We start from the raw sequence: 23,769 nt of genomic DNA on the forward strand, positions 1-23,769 counted from the left end.
TTTGTTGTGTGAGTGTTTGTGTGTGTTTTGGGTGTTTGTGTGAGTGTGTTTGTTGTGTGAGTGTTTGTGTGTGAGTGTGTTTGTTTGTGTAGTGTGTGTGTGAGTGTGTGTGTTTGTTTGTGTGTGTGTGTGTTTGTGTGTGTGTGTTTGTGTGTGTTTGTGTGTGAGTGTGTGTGTTTGTTTGTGTGAGTGTTTGTGTGTGAGTGTGTGTTTGTTTGTGTGAGTGTTTGTGTGTGTGTTTGGGTGTTTGTGTGAGTGTGTTTGTTTGTGTGAGTGTTTGTGTGTGAGTGTGTTTGTTTGTGTGAGTGTTTGTGTGTGAGTGTGTTTGTTTGTTTGTGTGTGTGTGTGTGTGTGTTTTGGGTGTTTGTTTGTGTGTGTTTTTGGGTGTTTGTGTGAGTGTGTTTGTTTGTGTGAGTGTTTGTGTGTGGTGTGTTTGTTTGTGTGAGTGTTTGTGTGTGAGTGTGTTTGTTTGTTTGTGTGTGTGTGTGTGTTTTGGGTGTTTGTGTGTGTGTGTGTGTTTGTTTGTTTGTGTGAGTGTTTGTGTGTGTGTGTTTTGGGTGTTTGTGTGAGTGTTTGTTTGTGTGTGTGTGTGTTTGTTTGTGTGTGTATTTTGGGTGTTTGTGTGTGATTGTTTGGGTGTTTGTGTGTGTGTTTTTGTTTTGTTTTTGCCTCTTTGTGTTGGTATGGATGTCAGAGTGTGTTTTGTATGTGTTTATTGAGAAGTGTGTTTGTGTGTGTGTGTGTAAAACAACAGTGGCAGTATGTAAACAAACTGGTATTTAAACAGTTAAAATCGTGAAAATAAATGAATATTTGGTTGTTATGATCAGGACTGATGTTGGTTAAAACAAGTAACTCAATGAAAGTGGAAAATAATATTAATATATAATATTATTATGGCAGTTTTTGACATGGACATTTTTGTCATCTGAGGACCTCAGTAACTGTATATATGTGTGTATATATGTATGTATGTATATATATATATATATATATATATATATATATATATATATATATTAGTCTTAACATTCTGTATAATTTAGTCTGATACTCTAAAAGCTTATACAAGCAGGTAAAGAGATGTGTTCTTTTGAGTATTTTTTTTTAATTATTATAATTTTTTTAGAAAAGAAACTACTCACAAAAAGATACTGATCAATAAATAAATAAATCAGATCTATCAGAACTGGGAAGGGAGCACCTGATTGAAGAAATAATTTGAACAATAAACGGACTCAACCGACATCGCTGAGGGACTTTTATTGCATCACGGAGGTCATTTCCTGTTTATATAATGGGCTGTTTTTGAGCACTGACACGTGAGAGAGCGCGCGCTGAGGGAGAGATGGCGACAACCTACAACACCTTCAGTCTGTGAGTGTTGCGCCGCATGTTCTCATTTACTTTCATTTCAGATACATTGATTACAATCGCTAATATAAAGAGAGATTGCTGCGCGTCCCTGATCCGTTATTAAAGTCTTTAAATGCGGTGTCGTGTGTGGAAAAGTGAACTACAGTCGCCCATAACTGCGGCTGCGCCTCAAAACCTAGTGAACTGCCTACTTGGACCGCATTATTTAGGGTAGTGGAACACGTCAAGTCCTAAAAATAATAGTTCATTTAAAATGAAAATGATCTGCAGAACACGAATGAAGATTTTTAGAAGAATATTCATCTCTGTGTGGCATACAATGCAAGTGAATGGCGACCAGAATTTTGAAGCTCCAAAAAGCACATAAAGGCAGCATAAAATTCATCCATGTCTTCTGAAGCAATCCCAGCGATTCAAGAACTCCTTTTCCCACTATAATATTTAATAATATTTAATAAATATTGACATCTCCAGTCTCCTTGGTGACCATGATTTCAAACTCGATTGCACTAAGGGAAGTGCAGTCGATCTTGAAATCAGGATCAGGCCTAGAAAGTGCAGATGTCAAGATTTATAGTGAAAAACAATTACAATTCTGGACTGTTCTCATCTGAAACTGATTGGCTCACTTCTGAAGACTTTGGTTAAACCACTGGAGTCTTATGGATTACGTTTATGCTGCCTTTATGTGCTTTTTGGAGCTTCAAAGTTCTGGTCACCATTCACTTGCATTGTATGGACCCACAGAGTTGAAATATTCTTCTAAAAATCTTCACATGTGTTCTGCATGAATGAAAGCCACACACCTGGGACAGCATGAGGGTGAGCGAATGATGAGAGAATTATGATTTTTGGGTGCACTGTGCCTTTAAAACGTTTATTCGTCAAGTATCTAAACACATATTCCTTTGAAATGGTTGCAAAACTCTGATTCCACAATTGCTTTGCATCCTCACTCAAAAAATACATATAAATGTAAAATATGTGCAGGTAAAGGCACATATTCATGAACTTTCCGTTGCGTTCACAGGCACACGACCCCTGAGAAGTTCTACATTGAAGCCTGTGATGATGGCGTCAGTGATGTGCTCATCATTGACCGGGTGTCGACAGAAATGACCCTGACAGGTACATCAGGAACAGGTCTGAGCTGAAACATACTCCACAGGAGAACGTGTACACAAACACGTTAGCTGCACAAGATTGTGTACTTGTGTAGGGTATGTTTCTGACGTAGTGTAACAATCACAGGATGGTTCATTAAACAGCAGACACACTCTGTATACACGGGACGGTTTTATACCTGATTAGTGACTCCGCCTCATTTTTATTGCATAATGCTTTGAAGTATTCCCAGCTTTATTTTAGGTCACAGAATAGCACTAGAGCGAGTCATGTGCTGTCTCACGAGTCATCCTTTGGTTAAAAATGTAACTGCGTTTTCATCCCAAATGAGGACTCAAATGGATACTAAATTGTAATAAAAACGTGCAATGAATGCGCAAAAAAGGCGGAGCTAATCTACTGACATAGTGTAATGTAGATTGCATTTTTCAGATGCGCTAAGTCGCACGCCTTGTTTTTACAAAATGAATATGCAATTTAGAGGCGCGCCTCCAAACGCGCATAATAAAGGCAAGCGTTGATGCAAATGGATCAATTGCACCCGCAAAGTGATTTATCGTGTGAGTGTGTGTTTGTTTATGTGTGTGTTTGTGTATTTGGGTGTGTTTTTGTATGTGAGTGTTTGTTTGTGTGAGTGTGGGGGGTGGAGAGTGTGTGTGTGTGTGTTTGTTTACATGTGAGTGTGTGTTTGTGTATTTGTTTACATGTGAGTGAGTGTGTGTTTTTTTTTGTGAGTGTCTGTGTGTGTGTGTGTGTGTGTGTGTGTGTGTGTGTGTGTGTGTTTGTTTACATGTGAGTGTCTGTGTTTATGTGAGTGAGTGAGTGTGTGTGTGTGTGTGTTTTAGTGAGTGAGTGTGTGTGTGTGTGTGTGTGTTTTTGTGAGTGAGTGAGTGTGTGTGTGTGTTTTTGTGAGTGAGTGTGTGTGTGTGTGTGTGTTTTTGTGAGGTGAGTGTGTGTGTGTGTTTTTGTGAGTGTGTGTCTGTGTGTGTGTGTGTGTGTGTGTTTTTGTGAGTGAGTGAGTGAGTGTGTGTGTGTGTGTATCTATGTGTGTGTGTGTGTGTGTTTCTGTGTGTGTGTGAGTGTCTGTGTGTATGTGAGTGAGTGTGTGTGTGTGTGTGTGTTTTTGTGAGTGTGTGTGTGTGTGTGTGTGTGTTTTTGTGAGTGAGTGTGTGTGTGTGTGTGTTTCTGTGTGTGAGTGTCTGTGTGTATGTGAGTGATTGTGTGTGTGTGTTTCTGTGTGTATGTGTGAGTGTCTGTGTGTATGTGAGTGAGTGTGTGTGTGTGTTTCTGTGTGTGTGTGTTTCTGTGTGTGTGTGTGTTTCTGTGTGTGTGTGTTTCTGTGTGTGTGAGTGTCTGTGTGTATGTGAGTGAGTGTGTATGTTTATGTATGTGTGTATGTGTGTGTGTGTGTGTGTGTTTTGTGAGTGAGTGAGTGTGTGTGTGTTTCTGTATGTCTGTGTCTGTGTGTGTGTGTGTGTGTGTGTGTGTGTTTTGTGAGTGAGTGAGTGTGTGTGTGTGTGTGTGTGTGTGTGTGTGTGTGTGTTCATCTAAAGGATTGTTATACTCCTGAAAACTTAATAATTCTCTATTTTAGTCATATCCATTCATTTCCAATGACCGGTAGCACAGATTTTGTGTAACAAAGTAAAATAAAAATACAAAAATATAAAGAAATTGGTCAAACTTCCACAGAACGTTTGTGTGTTTTTTCAGATACCACATGTGACCCCCCACACACACACACACACACTTGAATTTTCAGGCTCAAGCCTGAAAGTCATTTCAGAACTGGAAATAATGATTATAAATAAAAGGCATTTATTCATTTGATTCACACTCTGCATCCTGCTGTCACTGTGGCAAAAAGAGACTATGAGAACGGAGAATGCACAGAACACAATTATTCACACAGTTATTTTTTGGAACCCATTCAACTTAAATAATGTTATAAATTGTAAACAAATACTAATGATGATAATAATAATAATAAATATAGCCGTAAGCAGCGATACCAGGGTCAAGTCAATTATCGTCACCACGAGCAACAAAAGAAGCTTTGTGACGTGTTTGGTGAGAGTATCATACTAAAAATATTTAGTTCTTAGAATGTTTGTCCAGTATGTGGCGCTGTTCTGAAACTGCTCAGGTAGTATCTGGGCATGATGGTTATCATGCTGGAAAGCATTCAAGAGTTATAAGCCAAAATAGGAATTTTTCTACCTCCTGACACATGTGCGCCAAAACGCAGCACGTTCTTCATCGAATTTGTTGAAGCGTCATTCTGAAATGTTATTGTTTATCAAAAATCTGTGAGTAACTTTTTGTCGCGAGTGACTCTAGATGATGCAGGCCAATTTCCGTGCAAATCAGACAAACGGCCTTGGACGAGTTCAAATTTTTTTTTTCCAGAAAAGTCTAAATGGTGGAAAAAGTTTCAGTACGGAAAATGACGTCCTGGAGTGCAATTGAATCGACTTGAGCCAAAAAAAATGTGTTTCTAGGACTCATGGTTCAAAAGTTATTAACATAAACGTGAGTGCAAATTTGGACAGTTGGTGGCGCTAGAGGGTTTGAGGTAGAGATGCCAAATTTGCTGTGGTAACACATCAGACTGTCCTCTATATGTGTGCCAAATTTCATAACTTTCCCGCAAGCGGTTCTATGGGCTGCCATAGACTTGTATGGAATAATAATAATAATAATAATAGGAAAACTAATGAAAACAATAGGGGTCTTTTGCCCCTTCGGGGCTTGACCCCTAATAAAATGTTATTAATATTATTATTATTATTATTATTGACTTTTAATTGTAATTTTAAATGCAACAGTAATTTATTTTAACCGTGCACTTTTTAAACCCTCACGCTTTTATTTTGACATTCTGAACTCTCCAGGACGTCCTGTATGTGTCTGTTTGTGGGCTAGTTCACAGTAGTTTAATTCGCATATTATTCAGATTCTGGTCAAATGCTCCTCCGGTGCCGTTCTAAATGCATATTATAAGTGAACCGAACAATTGAGCATCTACATCTGAGAGGATGTTCGTGACTAGCGCATCACCAGCCTGTGCGTGAGTTTGTGTCAACAGAGCAGCACCATTCACTGAGTCGCTAGTGCTGCATAAACTATATATTTACTTATTAAACAGGCTTTTGTGATTCAGAGAGCTGTCGCACGTCTTCAAGCGGCGTGGTAGGGTGGTCACTTTATATGAGCTTTAAATAAAGGAGTCGTGAGTTTGAATCCAGGGCGTGCTGAGTGACTCCAGACAGATCTCCTAAGCAACTATATTGGCTCGGTTGCTAGGGAGGGTAGAGGCACATAGGGTAACCTCCTCGTGGTGGTGATTAGTGGTTCTCTCTCTCAATGGGGCGTGTGGTGAGTTGTGTGTGGATTGTGGAGAGTAGCATGAGCCTCCACATGCTGTGAGTCTCCTTAGTAACCAAATTGGGCCGGTTGCTAGGGAGGGTAGAGTCACATGGGGTAACCTCCTCGTGGTCGTGATTAGTGGTTCTCGCTCTCAATGGGGCGTGTGGTGAGTTGTGTGTGGATCGTGGAGAGTAGCATGAGCCTCCACATGCTGTGAGTCTCCTTAGTAACCAAATTGGGCCGGTTGCTAGGGAGGGTAGAGTCATATGGGGTAACCTCCTCGTGGTGGTGATTAGTGGTTCTCTCTCTCAATGGGGCGTGTGGTGAGTTGTGTGTGGATCGTGGAGAGTAGCATGAGCCTCCACATGCTGTGAGTCTCCTTAGTAACCAAATTGGGCCGGTTGCTAGGGAGGGTAGAGTCACATGGGGTAACCTCCTCGTGGTGGTGATTAGTGGTTCTCGCTCTCAATGGGGCGTGTGGTGAGTTGTGTGTGGATCGTGGAGAGTAGCATGAGCCTCCACATGCTGTGAGTCTCCTTAGTAACCAAATTGGGCCGGTTGCTAGGGAGGGTAGAGTCACATGGGGTAACCTCCTCGTGGTGGTGATTAGTGGTTCTCGCTCTCAATGGGGCGTGTAGTGAGTTGTGTGTGGATCGTGGAGAGTAGCATGAGCCTCCACATGCTGTGAGTCTCCTTAGTAACCAAATTGGGCCGGTTGCTAGGGAGGGTAGAGTCACATGGGGTAACCTCCTCGTGGTGGTGATTAGTGGTTCTCTCAATGGGGCGTGTAGTGAGTTGTGTGTGGATCGTGGAGAGTAGCATGAGCCTCCACATGCTGTGAGTCTCCTTAGTAACCAAATTGGGCCGGTTGCTAGGGAGGGTAGAGACACATGGGGTAACCTCCTCGTGGTGGTGATTAGTGGTTCTCTCTCTCAATGGGGCGTGTGGTGAGTTGTGTGTGGATCGTGGAGAGTAGCATGAGCCTCCACATGCTGTGAGTCTCCTTAGTAACCAAATTGGCCCGGTTGCTAGGGAGGGTAGAGTCACATGAGGTAACCACCTCGTGGTCATCATTAGTGGTTCTCTCAATGGGGCGTGTGGTGAGTTGTGTGTGGATCGTGGAGAGTAGCATGAGCCTCCACATGCTGTGAGTCTCCGTGGTGTCATGCACAACGAGTCACATGATCAGATGCGCGGATTGACTGTCTCAGACGTGGAGACAACTGAGATTCGTCCTCCGCCATCCGGATTGAGTAACCGCGCCACCACGAGGACCTACTAAGTAGTGGGAATTGGGCGTTCCAAATTGGGAGAAGAAGAGGAGAGTGTCATACATGGGTATTAACATCAATAAAAGAGCATTAGGCTATTTAGTGAGGGCAAGACTGCATGCAAGCATGCATTTTTTGGAGGGTGTGTCCAACATATTTAATGCACAATCTCAAATGCACACAGTTGAATTAAAAAGAAGAAATACTAAAATGTTGCCAAAACAAGTATTAGTAGCTGTTAAATGTACCAGGTTTTGTGGAGCTTCCAATGTGTTCAAATAATGTGATTCTTTTTCTCTGATGTGTTTCAGTGAGGAAGGACATTCCTCCGTCAGCAATAACACGACCGATATGTGGAATCATGGGAACTATACGGCTGGTGGCAGGTATGACGTCTTTCAGTTTATGACCGATGGATCCGCTCCATTTTATTACTGTGTTTTTATGCTTTACAAGCATGGCTGGGCGAGATTGCCTTCCGCTAAATCATTTATTGGAGTGACATGAACACTTAATGAATTTGCAAGACAAAAATTCAATTACACAATGGTGGTGGCTGTGGGGATCAAACCAGCAACCTTCTGATTACCAGTTATGTGCTTTAGCCCACTATGCCACCACCACCACCCCACATAATAATGCATATTTATTCCTTGGTATGTATGATGTAAGGGAGGTCCTGTGCCGGCAAACTCCGACTCATCAGTTTCAGATATTAGTACGTTTCAGACTAAGTCCCTATAGGTTCTCAGTTTTACCCGTTTAGTCTGAGTTCTATTATAGATTCTCGACTCATCGTTTAGCCCCAGTCAATTAAGTTCGGTTTTACCGATTCTCGGTCCTACTCGTAGGCGATATGGCCAAAATTGTTATCGCGATAATCTTTTTCATATTGTTCGATATCGATATTTATCACGATATACATTTACACGTTGCACTTTCTTTGTTTATTTCAAAGTTGACGGAAGAAAAGAAGAAAAAATTTATTCTGAACAGTCAAAATAGTCTCTAGGGGGTCCAGAGACGGCCAATTTTACAGTCTTTTACCGTTTATCAATTGAAAATGAACGTTAAAAGATCGTCGGTTTGTTCTGAAGCATAGTGACATCATAGTGACATCATAATGACAATATTTGTTGGAATATTTTTACATTAAAATGAAATATTTTGTATATTTCTTTAGATTAAGATACTCAAGTACGTGGATCAGCGTGTGTCTACCCTGCGCCGAGAGGCTGAACCCAACTCGTGATCGGGACTGGGGATTGCAACTATTTCCCATCAACAAGGAATTCCCAGTAAGCGCGGGTCATAAGCTCGCGTTGATTAAGTCCCAGGCCTTTGTACACACCGCCAGTCGCTACTACCGATTGGATGGTTTAGTGAGGTCCTCGGATCGGCCCCGCCGGGGCTCCTCGCGGGCCTTGGCGGAGCGCCAAGACGACGATCAAACTCGACTATCTAGAGGAAGTAAAAGTCGTAACAGGGCAGAAATGATGCATGTTTGGTGCTAGAGAACAATATTCAAGATTACAGCGCAGAAAGATCAGAGCTGTTGTCCACATCACTGTTGTTCTGTTGCGCTCTTCACTAGAGACGATGAGAGGACGCAACCGTTGTCATGAAGTCTTGCGGTGCGGATGGAATCAATCCGGTGTCTGACGTAGCCTAATCGTTAACAAGGTAGCTAGCATTAGCAAGTTAATCCAGTCTGACCCTACGTTACCACTGGCGCGTTGTGAGCGAAGCTGAGAGCGTTTTCAATTCATTCCTATGAAAGCCGAGCGTCACGCTCGCATGGTGGATCGTAGGATTGGCAGCGGTGCGGAGCGACTCTCTCCTAGCGCTGTGAGCGCCTTTGAGCGGATTTCGTCCGTCCCAGTGGAAACACAGCCGGAGAAAGCCGAAACATTCAAACATTTACCAAACATAAGAAATTCGGATTGTAATTACCTGGTAGACAAAAGCGACACACTTTGTCTGTGTGGGATCGTCTGACTACAGAGAACCGTGAACAATGTGTCACATTTCCTTAAGTACCCAAACCATAAACAAAGGGAATTTTGGGAGTCATGAACATACTGGCAGGGATGGAGACAGACCTCCAGAATTATACAGCATTTGGCAAAGACCTTGTAAAAGGACCTTTGTTACCATTAGTTTTATCCACATGGGAAAGATACCATTATACCAGTCGCACTGAGATATTTTAAATGCTTCCAAACATGCCTAGTTACATTATTTATTACATTTTCACATATACATTTTGTGTGTCTGAACAGAACAGATGAGTGAGTGTTAGGAGAATAGGCCTAAATTGGCCTGAGGTGACACAGAGGTCAGAGGTCAGATGTGAGATTTGTGTTTATGGTCCTTGCTCAGTAGGATGCATTGACTCAGGATTTAAAAGGCGTTCGCAGTTCATTTCTGAACGTCACGCAACCCTGTTTGACTACGCGTTCTTCATTACGTGTTGTTTTCAGGCATGTATCTCATCATCGTTACCAAGAAGAAGAAAGTGGGCGACCTGCTCGGCCATGCGGTCTGGAAAGCCGTGGACTTCGACATTATTTCATACAAGAAAACTGTTCTGCATCTCACTGACAATCAGGTTGGTTCTTATGAATGTATGTTTAAAATATGCATTATTTGCATCATTAGTGTCAACGCAGGGAGTTCTGGACCCCACCGCCCCCTCCTCTGTGTTTATGGGACGTTTGGGCATCTGCATCACTTTATGTCAACAGAGCCAAACCACAAGCGGTCCAGAATGAGCCTCGGTGTTTGAACAGCTGTGCTTTTGATGTTGTGTTGTTTTAAAATGGGTCAAAATGTGTTCGGGTCACATTTCATGGCAAATTTAAAAGAAAGAAATGTATCAATTTAAGCACATTTTCAAAACACAAAAGCCTCTTTAGTTCTGTTTTTGAGAAGTAACACTGATGCAAAAGTCACACTTTTGTGGCTTTAATGTAGACCTTTTCTATAAGAGATATTTAGAAATATGCACATTTAAAATCGGGTAAATTCAGGTGAATTTACATTTACATTTATGCATTTGGCAGATGCTTTGATCCAAAGTGACTTACAGTGCACTTATTACAGGGACAATCCCCCCGGAGCAACCTGGAGTTAAGTGCCTTACTCAAGGACACAATGGTGGTGACTGTGGGGATCGAACCAGCAACCTTCTGATTAACAGTTATGTGCATTAGCCCACTACGCCACCACTCCAATTTAAACTAAACTAACTTAAGATTAAATTATACTACTCTAATTAACCACATTAAATTCAGGATGAACTGCTAACAAAAGCTATTTCACCCCTGGACAGAAGGTGGCGCTGTTCTACATTGATTCTGGTGCGTGGACCTTTAAAGGGACAGTACACACAAAAATGAAAACTCCCTCATTATTTACTCACCCTCATGATATTCCAGGTGTGCATGACTTTCTTCAGAAGAACATGTTTGAAGAAAATTAGGTTGTTAAAATGCAAGTGGAGGGTGACCAAACTTTTGAAGCTCCAAAAATCACAGACGGTCAGCCTGAAAGTCATCCAAACGACTCCGGCTGTTACAGTGCAAAATACTTTTTAAATAATAATATTTATTGAAGCAATTGGGCATGTGTGGAAAAAGTATTTGCCCCCATTCGTTACGTGAAATTTTTGGGATAACTTGGTTCTCTGAGGGAGATGAGTGAAGCATCTCACTATGGGACAAAGTATCCATGAAGCCCTCTGCAATCACACCTAACGGGCGGCTGGCATACATTACAGCTCTTCCGAGCGGATGATTATTGGGCCCTCAGAGAACCGAGGTCACATCCGTAACCCAAACTCCTCTTTCGGTCGACTCGTTCATGGAGGTTCCTTTTAAATGGAGCACAAGAAGCAGCCGTTGCATCTCTTTGCATGGAATAACCAGGTTTAATCACCTTGGGCTCAACCGCCGGGTTAGGGCATAACCTGACCCTTGAGAAACGTTGCGTTGACCTGAAACATGCTGGGTTAACCGAGAGTGCGTCCGGTTCACTGACACGCCTCCTAGTGGCTAAGGCCAGTAACAACATTGTCTTATGACTCTGTCTTAATATCGGCTTTCCCCAAAGCTTCCAGAACTTGTGGTAATCCCATGATGTTAACATGGGTTTAGTGACTGGGAACGGGAATACGTCACTCGAGTGACCATATGACTTTTTAAAAAAAATGTTTTTATTGTATTTGCACAAAGCGATCGTATCACTTAATAAGACATTCATTTAAGCGCTGGAGTCGTTTGGATGACTTTCAGACTGACTGTCTGTGATTTTTGGAGCTTCAAAAGTCTGGTCACTATCCACTTGCATTTTAACGACCTCATTTTCTTCAAACGTGTTCTGCTGAAGATAGTCATGCACGCGGTATGACGTCACTCTGCTTACATTTAATATATAATTTACCGTCTATAAATGTAATTAATGTTAACATTATACATCAAAGGGTTCAACATTGATATCCGATCTCTGTTTCACGATAGCAATCCTCCAGAAACAGTGATTGAGTTATTTGTGCGATATCAAAACGGGACTTTTAATATGAAAACGTGCGATATCAAAACGGGACTTTTAATATGAAAACGTGCGAAATCAAAACGGCACTTTTATTATGAAAACACGCAAAATCAAAACGGCACTTTTATTATGAAAACACGCAAAATCAAAACGGCACTTTTATTATGAAAACACGCAAAATCAAAACGACACTTTTATTATGAAAACACGCAAAATCAAAACGGCACTTTTATTATGAAAACACGCGATATCAAAACGGCACTTTTATTATGAAAACACGCAAAATCAAAACGGCACTTTTATTATGAAAACACGCGAAATCAAAACGGGACTTTTATTATGAAAACACGCGAAATCAAAACGGCACTTTTATTATGAAAACACGCGAAATCAAAACGGCACTTTTATTATGAAAACACACGAAATCAAAACGGCACTTTTATTATGAAAACACGCGATATCAAAATGGGACTTTTATTATGAAAACACGATCAGATGAATCCAGTTCAACACACTTGGGTCAATCGTCCATGACAAGCGTTCATTAAAAACATCCAATCGCACTTTTTGTCCATAAAAGTGATAAATGTGAGAAATATTCATATATTCTCCATTGTTTACATGAGATCTCTCCTGAAAGAATTACCCTTCATCATCGTTCTTCATCAAACTGCAATCTGAGCAGCATTCATGTTGTAAAACTGTTTATGATCTGATATATTAGAGTCTCATAAACAAAACCAGCCGTCTCCAAAGTCTATTTATAAAAATGTGGCATAGTTTTATTCATAATAGTCGAGCAGTGCCGTCAGATTTAGTGTCGTCTTGAGAGGCGGAGCTTAATTTCACTCTGAACACTTCCAGAGATTTTACAGAGATTTAAAGCTGCAGGAACTCATTTATAATTCGATCATCTTCAGATTTGAAGCGAAACTTCTTTAGACTCGTGACTTTGAGGACATTGTATTTCTGGGTTGTCTTGACACTTTTATTATTGTTTCTTTTAGATTATAAAACATGTTCAACACAAAATATTTCCATTACTATAAACTTCAGCTTCTCTAACTTTAGTAAATAACAACATATATTAATACTGAAACTTGTGAAATAAAGCCCAAAGTGTCTTCTTTCAAAAGAGACCACAACTGTGTCCAAACTCCAAAGGGTCCCGTAAATACAACCATTTCAGTTCAGGACATTTTCATGGTTTGTGCTCAAAAAGGGGGCGTTCATCAACCGGTTGAGTAAAACAGGTCATGCATAAGATATGATGCATAACATCAAGATGACTGTCAAGAAGTGGCCCAATTGATCTGAATTCAGAAACTTGAAATGCAATTCTCCAGATGCAGGACAACAAGGCGTTCCTGGGTATGATCAACGGCGTCCTGAACACCGACGGTTTCTACTACGCTACCGATTATGACCTGACACACACACTCCAGCGTCTGTCCAACACCAGCCCCGAGTTTCAGGAAATGAGTTTATTGGAGCGGGTGAGACGGAGAGAGACGCCACTTTATTCTTATCATCTTAATCAATGATTATCAATGCTTAAACGGTATCTTATATTGTGTTTCACAGGCCGATCAGAGGTTTGTATGGAACGGGCACCTCCTAAGAGAATTCCTGGCACAGCCTGAGGTACAAAAGTGTTTTTAGATTTAGATACACGATTGATTCTGTTACAAGTATCGCTGGACGATGCAGCTCAATGTATCCAGTCACACGTGTAACATTGTGTCTTTCTCACAGCTACACAAGTTTGTCTACCCTGTTATTCACGGCTGTATCCTTTTACCGAAAACTTGATAAAAAACATTTAATTAAAAATTTAAATGATCAAATGGAAAAAATTATATAAATTACTAGAACAAAAAACATTAAATTAAATCAAATTAATAAATTACCCAAAAAAACATTTAATTAAAAATAAAAATGATCAAATGGAAAAAATTATATAAATTACTAGAACAAAAAAAAAAACATTAAATCAAATTAATAAATTACCCAAAAAACATTTTAATTAAAAATAAAAATGATCAAATGGAAAAAATTATATAAATTACTGAACAATTTTTTTTTTTAATTAAATCAAATTAATAAATTACCAAAAAAAAAAAACATTTAATTAAAAGTATAAATTACCAAACGCAAAAATTATATAAATTACTAGAACAAAAAAAAAACATTAAATCAAATTAATAAATTACCCAAAAAAACATTTAATTAAAAATAAAAATTATCAAATGGAAAAAATTATATAAATTACTGAACAATTTTTTTTTTAATTAAATCAAATTAATAAATTACCAAAAAAAAAAAACATTTAATTAAAAGTATAAATTACCAAACGCAAAAATTATATAAATTAGTAGAACAAAAAAAAACATTAAATCAAATTAATAAATTACCCAAAAAAACATTTAATTAAAAATAAAAATTATCAAATGGAAAAAATTATATAAATTACTGAACAAAAACTAGACATTAAATTAAATAAAACATTAGTCCTATGTATTATTGCCTAATATTATTATTATTTTCTGTAATTCTGTGTTTTATAATATATATATATATATATATATATAATCAAAACTAGATACGACTGTCAAAACGATGTCGTTCACTATATGCCAGTTGACGTAAGAATAAAGAGACACACGCATGTTAAGTCAAGCTTTACCGCAAGCTTTACTTCCGCGGGACCAGACGGGCTAGCCTTCGCTCCCGCATCAATGAGCCTCGGGCCTGTTGTTGTTTCTTTATACGGTGCAGTCCTTAAATCACTGTCCCAGTCATCACCATGAAGTCGTGCTGCATCAACGGGAAAATATTTGATTGGAACATCATTTCCAGGAGGAGCTGCTTCAGGGCCGGTGTGCGCTACTACGTCCGAGGTAACGGTTGTGCGGTTGAATTCCTCTATTCATTTGTGCTGTTATATTCATATACTGCTAAACTACTAAACTGATCGCTCTCTCTTCAGGGATCGACTCTGAGGGTCACGCCGCTAACTTTGTTGAAACGGAACAGATTGTTCAGTATAATGGAGGAAAAGCTTCATTTGTGCAGGTAAGCTGCTGGAATATTAAAGCCTCTAAATATCAGTTTGCGAGGTGATTTGATGGTCCCCATGAGTGGAAGTGCTGCCGTAGAACGTCCAGTTACGCACCCGTCAACAGGAAGTGAATTAAGAAAATGTGTCGGCTGTAAATATTCCTTACTGGCCGTTTAACTGTGTTTTGTTGAGCGCGTTACCGTAGAGACGTAGCGCGTGTGGCGGCTTCACGCTATTCTCCGCGGCATATACGCACAACTCGCCGCACGCCCCATTGAGAGCGAGAACCACATTATAGCGACCACGAGGAGGTTACCCCATGTGACTCTACCCTCCCTAGCAACCGGGCCAATTTGGTTGCTAAGGAGACCTGGCTGGAGTCACTCGCCTCAATCCGGGTGGCGGAGGCCGAATCTCAGTTGCCTCCACGTCTGAGACCGTCAATCCGCGCATCTTATCTCGTGACTTGAGCACGTTACCGTGGAGACGTAGCGCGTGTGGAGGCTTCACGCTATTCTCCGCGGCATATACGCACAACTCGCCACACGCCCCACCGAGAGCGAGAACCACATTATAGCGACCACGAGGAGGTTACCCCATGTGACTCTACCCTCCCTAGCAACCGGGCCTATTTGGTTGCATGCAGTTTAAACTTTACTGCATGCATAATTCTCCCAACACACTTTTTTCGCCTTTTCGAATTAATTGCCTTGTATCCCACGCTACTCAAGTAGGGTTGTGCCGATGGATGATATCATCGTCCATCGTGATGGCTGACCAACATCACGATGTAGAGCCACCATCGTGATGCCACGCCCCTTTTGCGAGTCTTGCTAGTGTGACTCACTAATCCTAGTCTCTTCTATAGTTAACCTAAAAACTTTGCAGGGATTGCTCTGTAAATTAAATTGAGAATATAACTAATGCATATATGCTATTTTAAATACTGTAGTATATGCCAGAGACGTGACGTGTTAGTCTGTGAAAATACCGTGTCAGGCAGGCTACACAAATATTGATCTTGACATTGTTAGCTTCTTGTCTTTTTTTACATGTCTTACACTGTACATTTAGATTAAAATATTTTATGTTGTAGGCTACAAGAAAATAGCCTTTATTAATGAATTATTAGTAGTTGTAGTGTCTCAGAAAATCTTGCTCATTGTCACATAGCTCTTGTACACACTGAAGCGGCAGTTTAAGATAAACCCAGACCAGCGAACGTCAAATAACTTTTGTCTGGTTAATACTTTTAAAGAAACATTTCCTTGGCCATAAATCCATAATGTCAAATCAAATGAAAGAAACAAGGTGAATATGAATAACACACATTTATTAAAACATAGAAGAACAACAAATAAAACTAGAAAACAGGAACAACACTCAGACCGAAACTCGGGATTAACATTTCACTTATAATTAGCAGCACAATTAACTTCAGCACAGGCTACAAAATAAATGATGTTATTGAAATATTGTAAAGTGGTCATATGAACTACACAAATGAACGTTTAAAAAATAATATGCAAAATCGAATAGCTCCGCAACGGATGGCTGAAAAATGCGTAAAGAAGTCTAATATCTTTCACCATAGACCATGTTTAAATTTCGATGTTTCTGGCCAGAAATACCAACATATTCACTTTATCTGGTTTTAATAAGCTGCGGATTGGAGTAACTACACTACCCGCTGTGCTGAAGACCAGCTCTGATGGAGTACTGGTAGCACATATGCACAGATATTTCCGTGCTAATCTTGCCATGAACGGAAACCTTTTGTCGTTCGCTTTTCCACCAAGTCAGCGGGTCCCCTTCCCCATCAATGGCCATTTCCTGCAGGTACATGGTCATTTCTGCCTCCACCTTTTGCTCATCAATGAGTAAAATAACGAAATTATAGTTTTTAAGTGGAAAATAGTATTTATGTAAAGAGATATATTAAAATAAAAAGTGCACAACTCTTCTTAAGTGAAAGCTAAAAAAAAAATGCTTCACGTGTCGTGCAACCTACTGATAAAGCGCCGACGAGTCATTAGTTGGGTTAGTAAAATAACGAAATTATAATTTTTCATATAATTTTCGAAAATTATATGAAATTATATTAAAGCCGATTGAACATTAATGTTATGGGTTAGACCATTGCTACAACTTTGACCTTTGACCCTTTAATCTCCCACAGACTCGAGGATCTATCCCGTTCTACTGGTCACAGAGACCAAACCTTAAATACAAGCCGAAACCACAGATCAACAAGACTGTCAATCATGTAAGATTCACTTTCCTTTCAAGTAACACTATAATAAAGTGTATGAATGCATTTTCTGTCTATAGAAATGTCAAGAATAGCAGACAGACAGCACACTGGAGGTTAAGTCATTCACTAAATGGGGAGCAAGGGAGCATCCTATAGCTCTCTATAACTGTTCTGAGACCAGTGCAGACAGACAGCACACTGGAGGTTAAGTCATTCACTAAATGGGGAGCAAGGGAGCATCCTATAGCTCTCTATAACTGTTCTGAGACCAGTGCAGACAGACAGCACACTGGAGGTTAAGTCATTCACTAAATGGGGAGCAAGGGAGCATCCTATAGCTCTCTATAACTGTTCTGAGACCAGTGCAGACAGACAGCACACTGGAGGTTAAGTCATTCACTAAATGGGGAGCAAGGGAGCATCCTATAGCTCTCTATAACTGTTCTGAGATCAGTGCAGACAGACAGACAGCACACTGGAGGTTAAGTCATGCACTAAATAGGGAGCAAGGGAGCATCCTATAGCTCTCTATAACTGTTCTGAGATCAGTGCAGACAGACAGACAGCACACTGGAGGTTAAGTCATGCACTAAATAGGGAGCAAGGGAGCATCCTATAGCTCTCTATAACTGTTCTGAGACCAGTGCGGACAGACAGCACACTGGAGGTTAAATCATGCACTAAATAGGGAGCAAGGGAGCATCCTATAGCTCTCCTATAACTGTTCTGAGACCAGCGCAGACAGACAGCACACTGGAGGTTAAGTCATGCACTAAATAGGGAGCAAGGGAGCATCCTATAGCTCTCCTATAACTGTTCTGAGACCAGTGCAGACAGACAGCGCACAAAGCATCCTATAGCTCTCCTATAACTGTTCTGAGACCAGCGCAGACAGACAGCACACTGGAGGTTAAGTCATGCACTAAATAGGGAGCAAGGGAGCATCCTATAGCTCTCTATAACTGTTCTGAGATCAGTGCAGACAGACAGCACACTGGAGGTTAAGTCATGCACTAAATAGGGAGCAAGGGAGCATCCTATAGCTCTCTATAACTGTTCTGAGATCAGTGCAGACAGACAGACAGCACACTGGAGGTTAAGTCATGCACTAAATAGGGAGCAAGGGAGCATCCTATAGCTCTCTATAACTGTTCTGAGATCAGTGCAGACAGACAGCACACTGGAGGTTAAGTCATGCACTAAATAGGGAGCAAGGGAGCATCCTATAGCTCTCTATAACTGTTCTGAGATCAGTGCAGACAGACAGCACACTGGAGGTTAAGTCATGCACTAAATGGGGAGCAAGGGAGCATCCTATAGCTCTCTATAACTGTTCTGAGACCAGTGCAGACAGACAGCACACTGGAGGTTAAGTCATGCACTAAATGGGGAGCAAGGGAGCATCCTATAGCTCTCTATAACTGTTCTGAGACCAGTGCAGACAGACAGCACACTGGAGGTTAAGTCATTCACTAAATGGGGAGCAAGGGAGCATCCTATAGCTCTCTATAACTGTTCTGAGACCAGTGGTGGTGATTAGTGGTTCTCTCAATGGGGCGTGTGGTGAGTTGTGTGTGGATCGTGGAGAGTAGCATGAGCCTCCACATGCTGTGAGTCTCTGCGGTGTCATGCACAAGGAGTCACATGATCAGATGCCCGGATTGACGGTCTCAGACGCGGAGACAACTGAGACTCGTCCTCCGCCACCCGGATTGAGTAACTGCGCCACCACGAGGACCTACTGAGTTGCTTATACTAATGAATATTACTGTTTATCTTCTCTCACAGTTGGATGGTTTCCAGAGGCATTTTGACTCTCAGATCATAACGTACGGCAAACAAGTGATTCTGAACTTGGTATGTCGCACATCACTCATTTAAGACCGTTAAATCAGAAGAATCAGAATCAGAATCAGAATCAGCTTTATTGCCAAGTATGCTTACACATACAAGGAATTTGTCTAGGTGACAGGAGCTTCCAGTCAACAACAATACAAACAATACCAAAAAAAAACAGCAGCAAGGCATAGGTAATTAAAAACAAAAAAGAACACAAAATAAATAATTATACATATACGTACATAAACTCACCTTCATACATACCCACATACACACACGTAATTCAAATCTAATACAATCTGTATATAAAGAACAAAAAACAGTATATTATGTACAGAGCAATGTAAGTAATGGCAGAAGTGGATAAGTTGGATAATATAATTTAAATTAAAATTAAACTGTGTATTGCACATAATTATTGCTCAATGGGGGTAATTTAACTGTTCATTAGATGGATGGCCTGAGGGAAAAAACTGTTCCTGTGTCTGACGGTTCTGGTGCTCAGTGCTCTGAAGCGCCGGCCAGAAGGCAACAGTTCAAAAAGGTAGTGGGCAGGGTGAGTGGGGTCCAGAGTGATTTTACCAGCCTTTTTCCTCACTCTGGAAGTGTACAGTTCTTGAAGGGAGGGCAGGGGGCAACCAATAATCCTCTCAGCAGACCGAACTGTCCTTTGTAGTCTTCTGATGTCTAATTTACGTGGCTGCACCAAACCAGACAGTTACTGAAGTGCAGAGGACAGACTCAATGACCGCTGAGTAGAACTGTTTCAGCAGCACTGGTGGCAGGTTGAATTTCCTCAGTTGGCGAAGGAAGTACAACCTCTGCTGGGCCTTTTTCACAATGGAGTCGATGTGTATCTCCCACTTCAGGTCCTGTGAGATGGTAGTGCCCAGGAACCTGAATGACTCCACTGCTGACACAGTGCTGTTTAGAATGGTGAGGGGGACAATGTTGGGGTGTTCCTCCTAAAGTCCACAATCATCTCCACTGTTTTGGCGTGTTCAGCTCCAGGTTGTTTTGACTGCACCAGACAGCCAGCCGTTCAACCTCCTTTCTATCACGCAGACTCATCATCATCTCGGATGAGGCCGATGACAGTGGTGTCGATCTGCAAACTTCAGGAGCTTGACAGAGTGGTCCTTGGTGGTGCAGTCATTGGTGTACAGGGAGAAGAGTAGTGGGGAGAGCACACATCCCTGGGGGCACCAGTGCTGATGGTACAGGTGGTGGAAGTGAATTTTCCCTGCCTCACAAGCTGCTGCCTGTCCGTCAGAAAGCTGGTAATCCACTGACAGGTAGAGGTGGGAACAGGGAGTTGGTTTAACTTAGTCCGGAGTATATCTGGTATGATTGTGTTGAAAGCCGAGCTGAAGTCCACAAAAGGATCGCTAGCGTATGTCCCGGTCTGTCCAGATGTTGCAGGATATGATGCAAACCCATGTTGACTGCATCATCCACAGACCTGTTTGCTCGATAAGCAAATTGAAGGGGGTCCAGAAAGGGTCCAGTGATGTCCTTCAGGTGGGCCAACACCAGTCTCTCAAATGACTTCATGACCACAGATGTCAGGGCGACAGGTCTGTAGTCATTAAGTCCTGTGATTTTTGGTTTCTTAGGGGCGGGGATAATGACTGGCGTTTGAAGCAGCATGGGACTTCACATTGCTCCAGTGATCTATTGAAGATCTGAGTGAAGATGGGGGCCAGTTGGTTAGCACAGGAGCGAAGGCAAGCTGGTGAGATGCCATCTGGTCCTGGAGCCTTCCTTGTCCTTTGCTTCCGAAAGACACGGCACACATCGTCCTCACAGATCTTTAGTGCAGGTAGTGTAGCAGGAGGGGAGGAGGGGGTTGCAGGAGGTGTTAATGGTTGTGTGAAATGAAGGTCCGAGTGCATGTGGGGTGTGAAATCGGGCCTTTCAAATCTGCAGTAAAACACATTCAGGTAGATCAGCCAGTCGTTGGTCCGCCACAGGGTTGGGGGTAGGAGTCCTGTAATTAGTAAGTTGTTTCAGGCCACTCCACACTGATGCTGGGTCGTTAGCTGAAAACTTGTTTTCAGCTTCTCAGAATAGCTTCTTTTAGCCACTCTGATTTCCCTATTCAGTGTGTTCCTGGCCTGATTATACAAGACTCTATCCCCACCCCTGTAAGCCTCCTCTTTGGCATGGCGAAGCTGTCTGAGTTTTCCTGTGAACCATGGTTTATCATTGTTGAATGACAAAAATGTCCTAGTAGGGATGCACATATCCTCACAGAAACTGATGTATGATGTAACAGTATCTGTGAGCTCGTCCAGGTCTGTAGCTGCAGCTTCAAAAACACTCCAATCAGTGCAGTCAAAGCAGGCTTGTAGTTCCAGCTCTGCTTCAATAGTCCATCTCCTTATAGTCCTTACAACTGGCTTGGTTGATTTTAATTTCTGCCTGTAGGTCGGGAGAAGATGAACCAGACAGTGATCAGAGAGACCCAAAGCTGCACGTGGGACAGAGCGATATGCATCCTTTAATGTAGTATAGCAGTGGTCCAGTATATTCCTGTCTCTGGTGGGGCATGTAATGTGCTGTCTGTATTTGGGCAGTTCGCGTGTGAGATTTGTTTTGTTAAAGTCCCCAAGAATAATAATGACTGAGTCCGGGTATTGTTGTTCTGTGTCTGAGATTTGATCAGCCAGCTGTTGCAGCGCTAAGTTCCCAGACGCGTTTGGAGGAATGTAAACACTCACCAGAATAAGCGAAGAAAACTCCGCGGCGAGTAGAGCGGCTTACAGTTAATAAAGAGCGCTTCCAGATTAGGACAGCACATCCTCTTTAGTGTTGTTACATCTGTACACCAACTTTCGTTGATGTAAAAGCATGTTCCACCACCTCTCGTTTTCCCGTTAACTCCGCGATGCGATCCGCTCTGAACAGCTGGAAGCCCGGCAGATGTAATGCGCTGTCGGAATGGCTTCACTCAACCAGGTTTCAGTGAAGCACAGTGCAGCAGAGTTTGAAAAGTCCTTATTAGTATGTGTGAGGAGATGTAGTTAGATCCGTTTTGTTGGGAAGAGAGCGGAGATTCGCGAGATGAATGCTCGGCAGTGCTGTTCGAACGCCGGCTGACGGAGTTTAACCAGCGCGCCAGCTCGTCTCCCTCGCCTGCGTCTCGTAGCGCATCTAAACAACACAGCAGCGCCTCCAACTAAAATGTCCAGCAAAGCGTCCGAATATTGAAAAACCGGGAAAAGATTATCTGGTATGTGCTGCTGAATGTTCAGCAGTTCGTCCCTGGTAAAACTGATTGGTAAAAGATTGCTAAACACAGGACAAACTAACAAAAACAACAAAAGAATTGAAGAGCTCCACACCGAGGCGGCCATCTGCGGCGCCATGTTGTATGTTGGTACAAATGTTGTACAAAGGTAACAAAAATGAAAAACCTGTCGTCATTTACTCCCTTTCATAACGTTCCACACCTGTATTCTCTCATTTATTCTGTGCAACACTATTGGAGTCTTAACTTGCATTTCTCTTCATGTTTCATGCTCAGATTAACCAGAAAGGCTCGGAGAAGCCGCTAGAATCGGCCTTTGCCAAGATGGTGGGCAGTCTGAGCAACGGCATGATCAAGTGAGTGAGTTAATGTGTTGACATAAACGCGGCAGATATGGAGACATGTTTAGAGTCTCACGGGCCATGTGCTCCCGCAGGTACATCGCGTTTGACTTTCATAAGGAGTGCAGCCGGATGAGGTGGCACCGCCTGCAGATACTGGTCGACATGGTGGCGGAAATGCAGGATGAGTTTGGGTACGGGCATGACGTTGTGATTTGTTTGCAGATTTGACTGTTCCTCTGTGCTGTTTATATCTTCTGCAACATCAATGTTTTTTTTGAACAGCTACTTCCTGGTGGATTTGGATGGGACGGTTCAACTGCAACAGGACGGGACGTTCCGAAGCAACTGTATGGACTGCCTGGATCGGACTAATGTCATTCAGAGTCTGCTGGCGCGCCGCTCGCTGCAGTCACAGTTACAGGTGCGATCGCTTAATGCACGTAAATAAATGTCCAGAATCGTCCAATCCTCAAGCTCGTGTGAAGGTCTTCACCTGAAGTGACTCTGACTCACTCCAAATGAATCTCAGACCTGAAGAGGTCCGAACAATTTGACGGATCTGGAACGTTTGTGCAAAGAAGAGTGGGAAAATATTCCCAAGTCAAGATGTGCCAAGCTAATAGACTCTTGAGTGCTGAGTGTTGTAATAAAGTCAAAGGGTGCTTCAACTTCAGGGATGTGCACACTTATGCAGTAACGTGTTCATTTGAAACGGCTTTGATTTCACTATATTTATGCCACTTATAAAAACTGAAGAAACTAGTCACATAGCATGTTTTAGCATGTTGCTAAGCACAATACTGCAATATCATGATCCTATAATGTTGCTAGCTTGTGTTTGCATGATAATAGCCTCTAGGTAATGATTTAACACTTCACTAGGCATTGCTAACATGTGTTAGCATGATGTTAGCACATTTATAGCATGTTTTAACACTTTGCTAGGCAATGCTAGCATGATGTTAGCACATATTTAACATGTTTTAGCACTTCGCTAGGCGATGCTAGCATGTGTTAACATGATGCTAACGTGTTTTAGCAACTTTTATCACTTCACTAGGCGATGCTAACATGTGTTAGCATGATGTTAGCACATTTATAGCATGTTTTAGCACTTCGCTAGGCGATGCTAGCATGTGTTAACATGATGCTAACGTGTTTTAGCAACTTTTAACACTTCACTAGGCGATGCTAACATGTGTTAGCATGATGCTAGCACATTTTTAGCATTGTTTTAGCACTTCGCTAGGTGATGCTAGTATGTGTTAGCATGATGCTAACACATTTTTAGCATTGTTTTAGCACTTCGCTAGGCGATGCTA

General features: G+C 41.7%; 1 protein-coding gene across 2 annotated transcripts in view; it reads left to right on the forward strand.

Moving 5' to 3' along the window:
• The first annotated feature begins 1,058 nt into the window (after positions 1 to 1,058).
• The window catches only part of LOC127657854 (phosphatidylinositol-3-phosphatase SAC1-B), a 26,347-nt gene continuing 3,636 nt past the window's right edge, over positions 1,059 to 23,769 (forward strand). Inside the window, exons 1-14 of one of the 2 annotated variants that reach the window (XM_052146799.1) lie at positions 1,059 to 1,377; positions 2,408 to 2,505; positions 7,454 to 7,528; positions 9,626 to 9,753; positions 13,043 to 13,192; positions 13,281 to 13,340; positions 13,452 to 13,485; positions 14,495 to 14,596; positions 14,686 to 14,771; positions 16,937 to 17,023; positions 18,800 to 18,868; positions 22,380 to 22,459; positions 22,540 to 22,638; positions 22,730 to 22,868. In XM_052146799.1, the coding sequence (XP_052002759.1) occupies positions 1,349 to 1,377; positions 2,408 to 2,505; positions 7,454 to 7,528; positions 9,626 to 9,753; positions 13,043 to 13,192; positions 13,281 to 13,340; positions 13,452 to 13,485; positions 14,495 to 14,596; positions 14,686 to 14,771; positions 16,937 to 17,023; positions 18,800 to 18,868; positions 22,380 to 22,459; positions 22,540 to 22,638; positions 22,730 to 22,868 (1,236 nt within the window). In that variant the 5' untranslated portion in view covers positions 1,059 to 1,348. Of the gene's footprint in view, positions 1,378 to 2,407; positions 2,506 to 7,453; positions 7,529 to 8,397; positions 8,441 to 9,625; positions 9,754 to 13,042; positions 13,193 to 13,280; positions 13,341 to 13,451; positions 13,486 to 14,494; positions 14,597 to 14,685; positions 14,772 to 16,936; positions 17,024 to 18,799; positions 18,869 to 22,379; positions 22,460 to 22,539; positions 22,639 to 22,729; positions 22,869 to 23,769 lie in introns of those variants that run through there. The other variant, XM_052146800.1, reaches the window with a different exon arrangement.

Source organism: Xyrauchen texanus, chromosome 17, assembly GCF_025860055.1.
Source record: "Xyrauchen texanus isolate HMW12.3.18 chromosome 17, RBS_HiC_50CHRs, whole genome shotgun sequence".
Lineage (NCBI taxonomy): Eukaryota > Metazoa > Chordata > Actinopteri > Cypriniformes > Catostomidae > Xyrauchen > Xyrauchen texanus.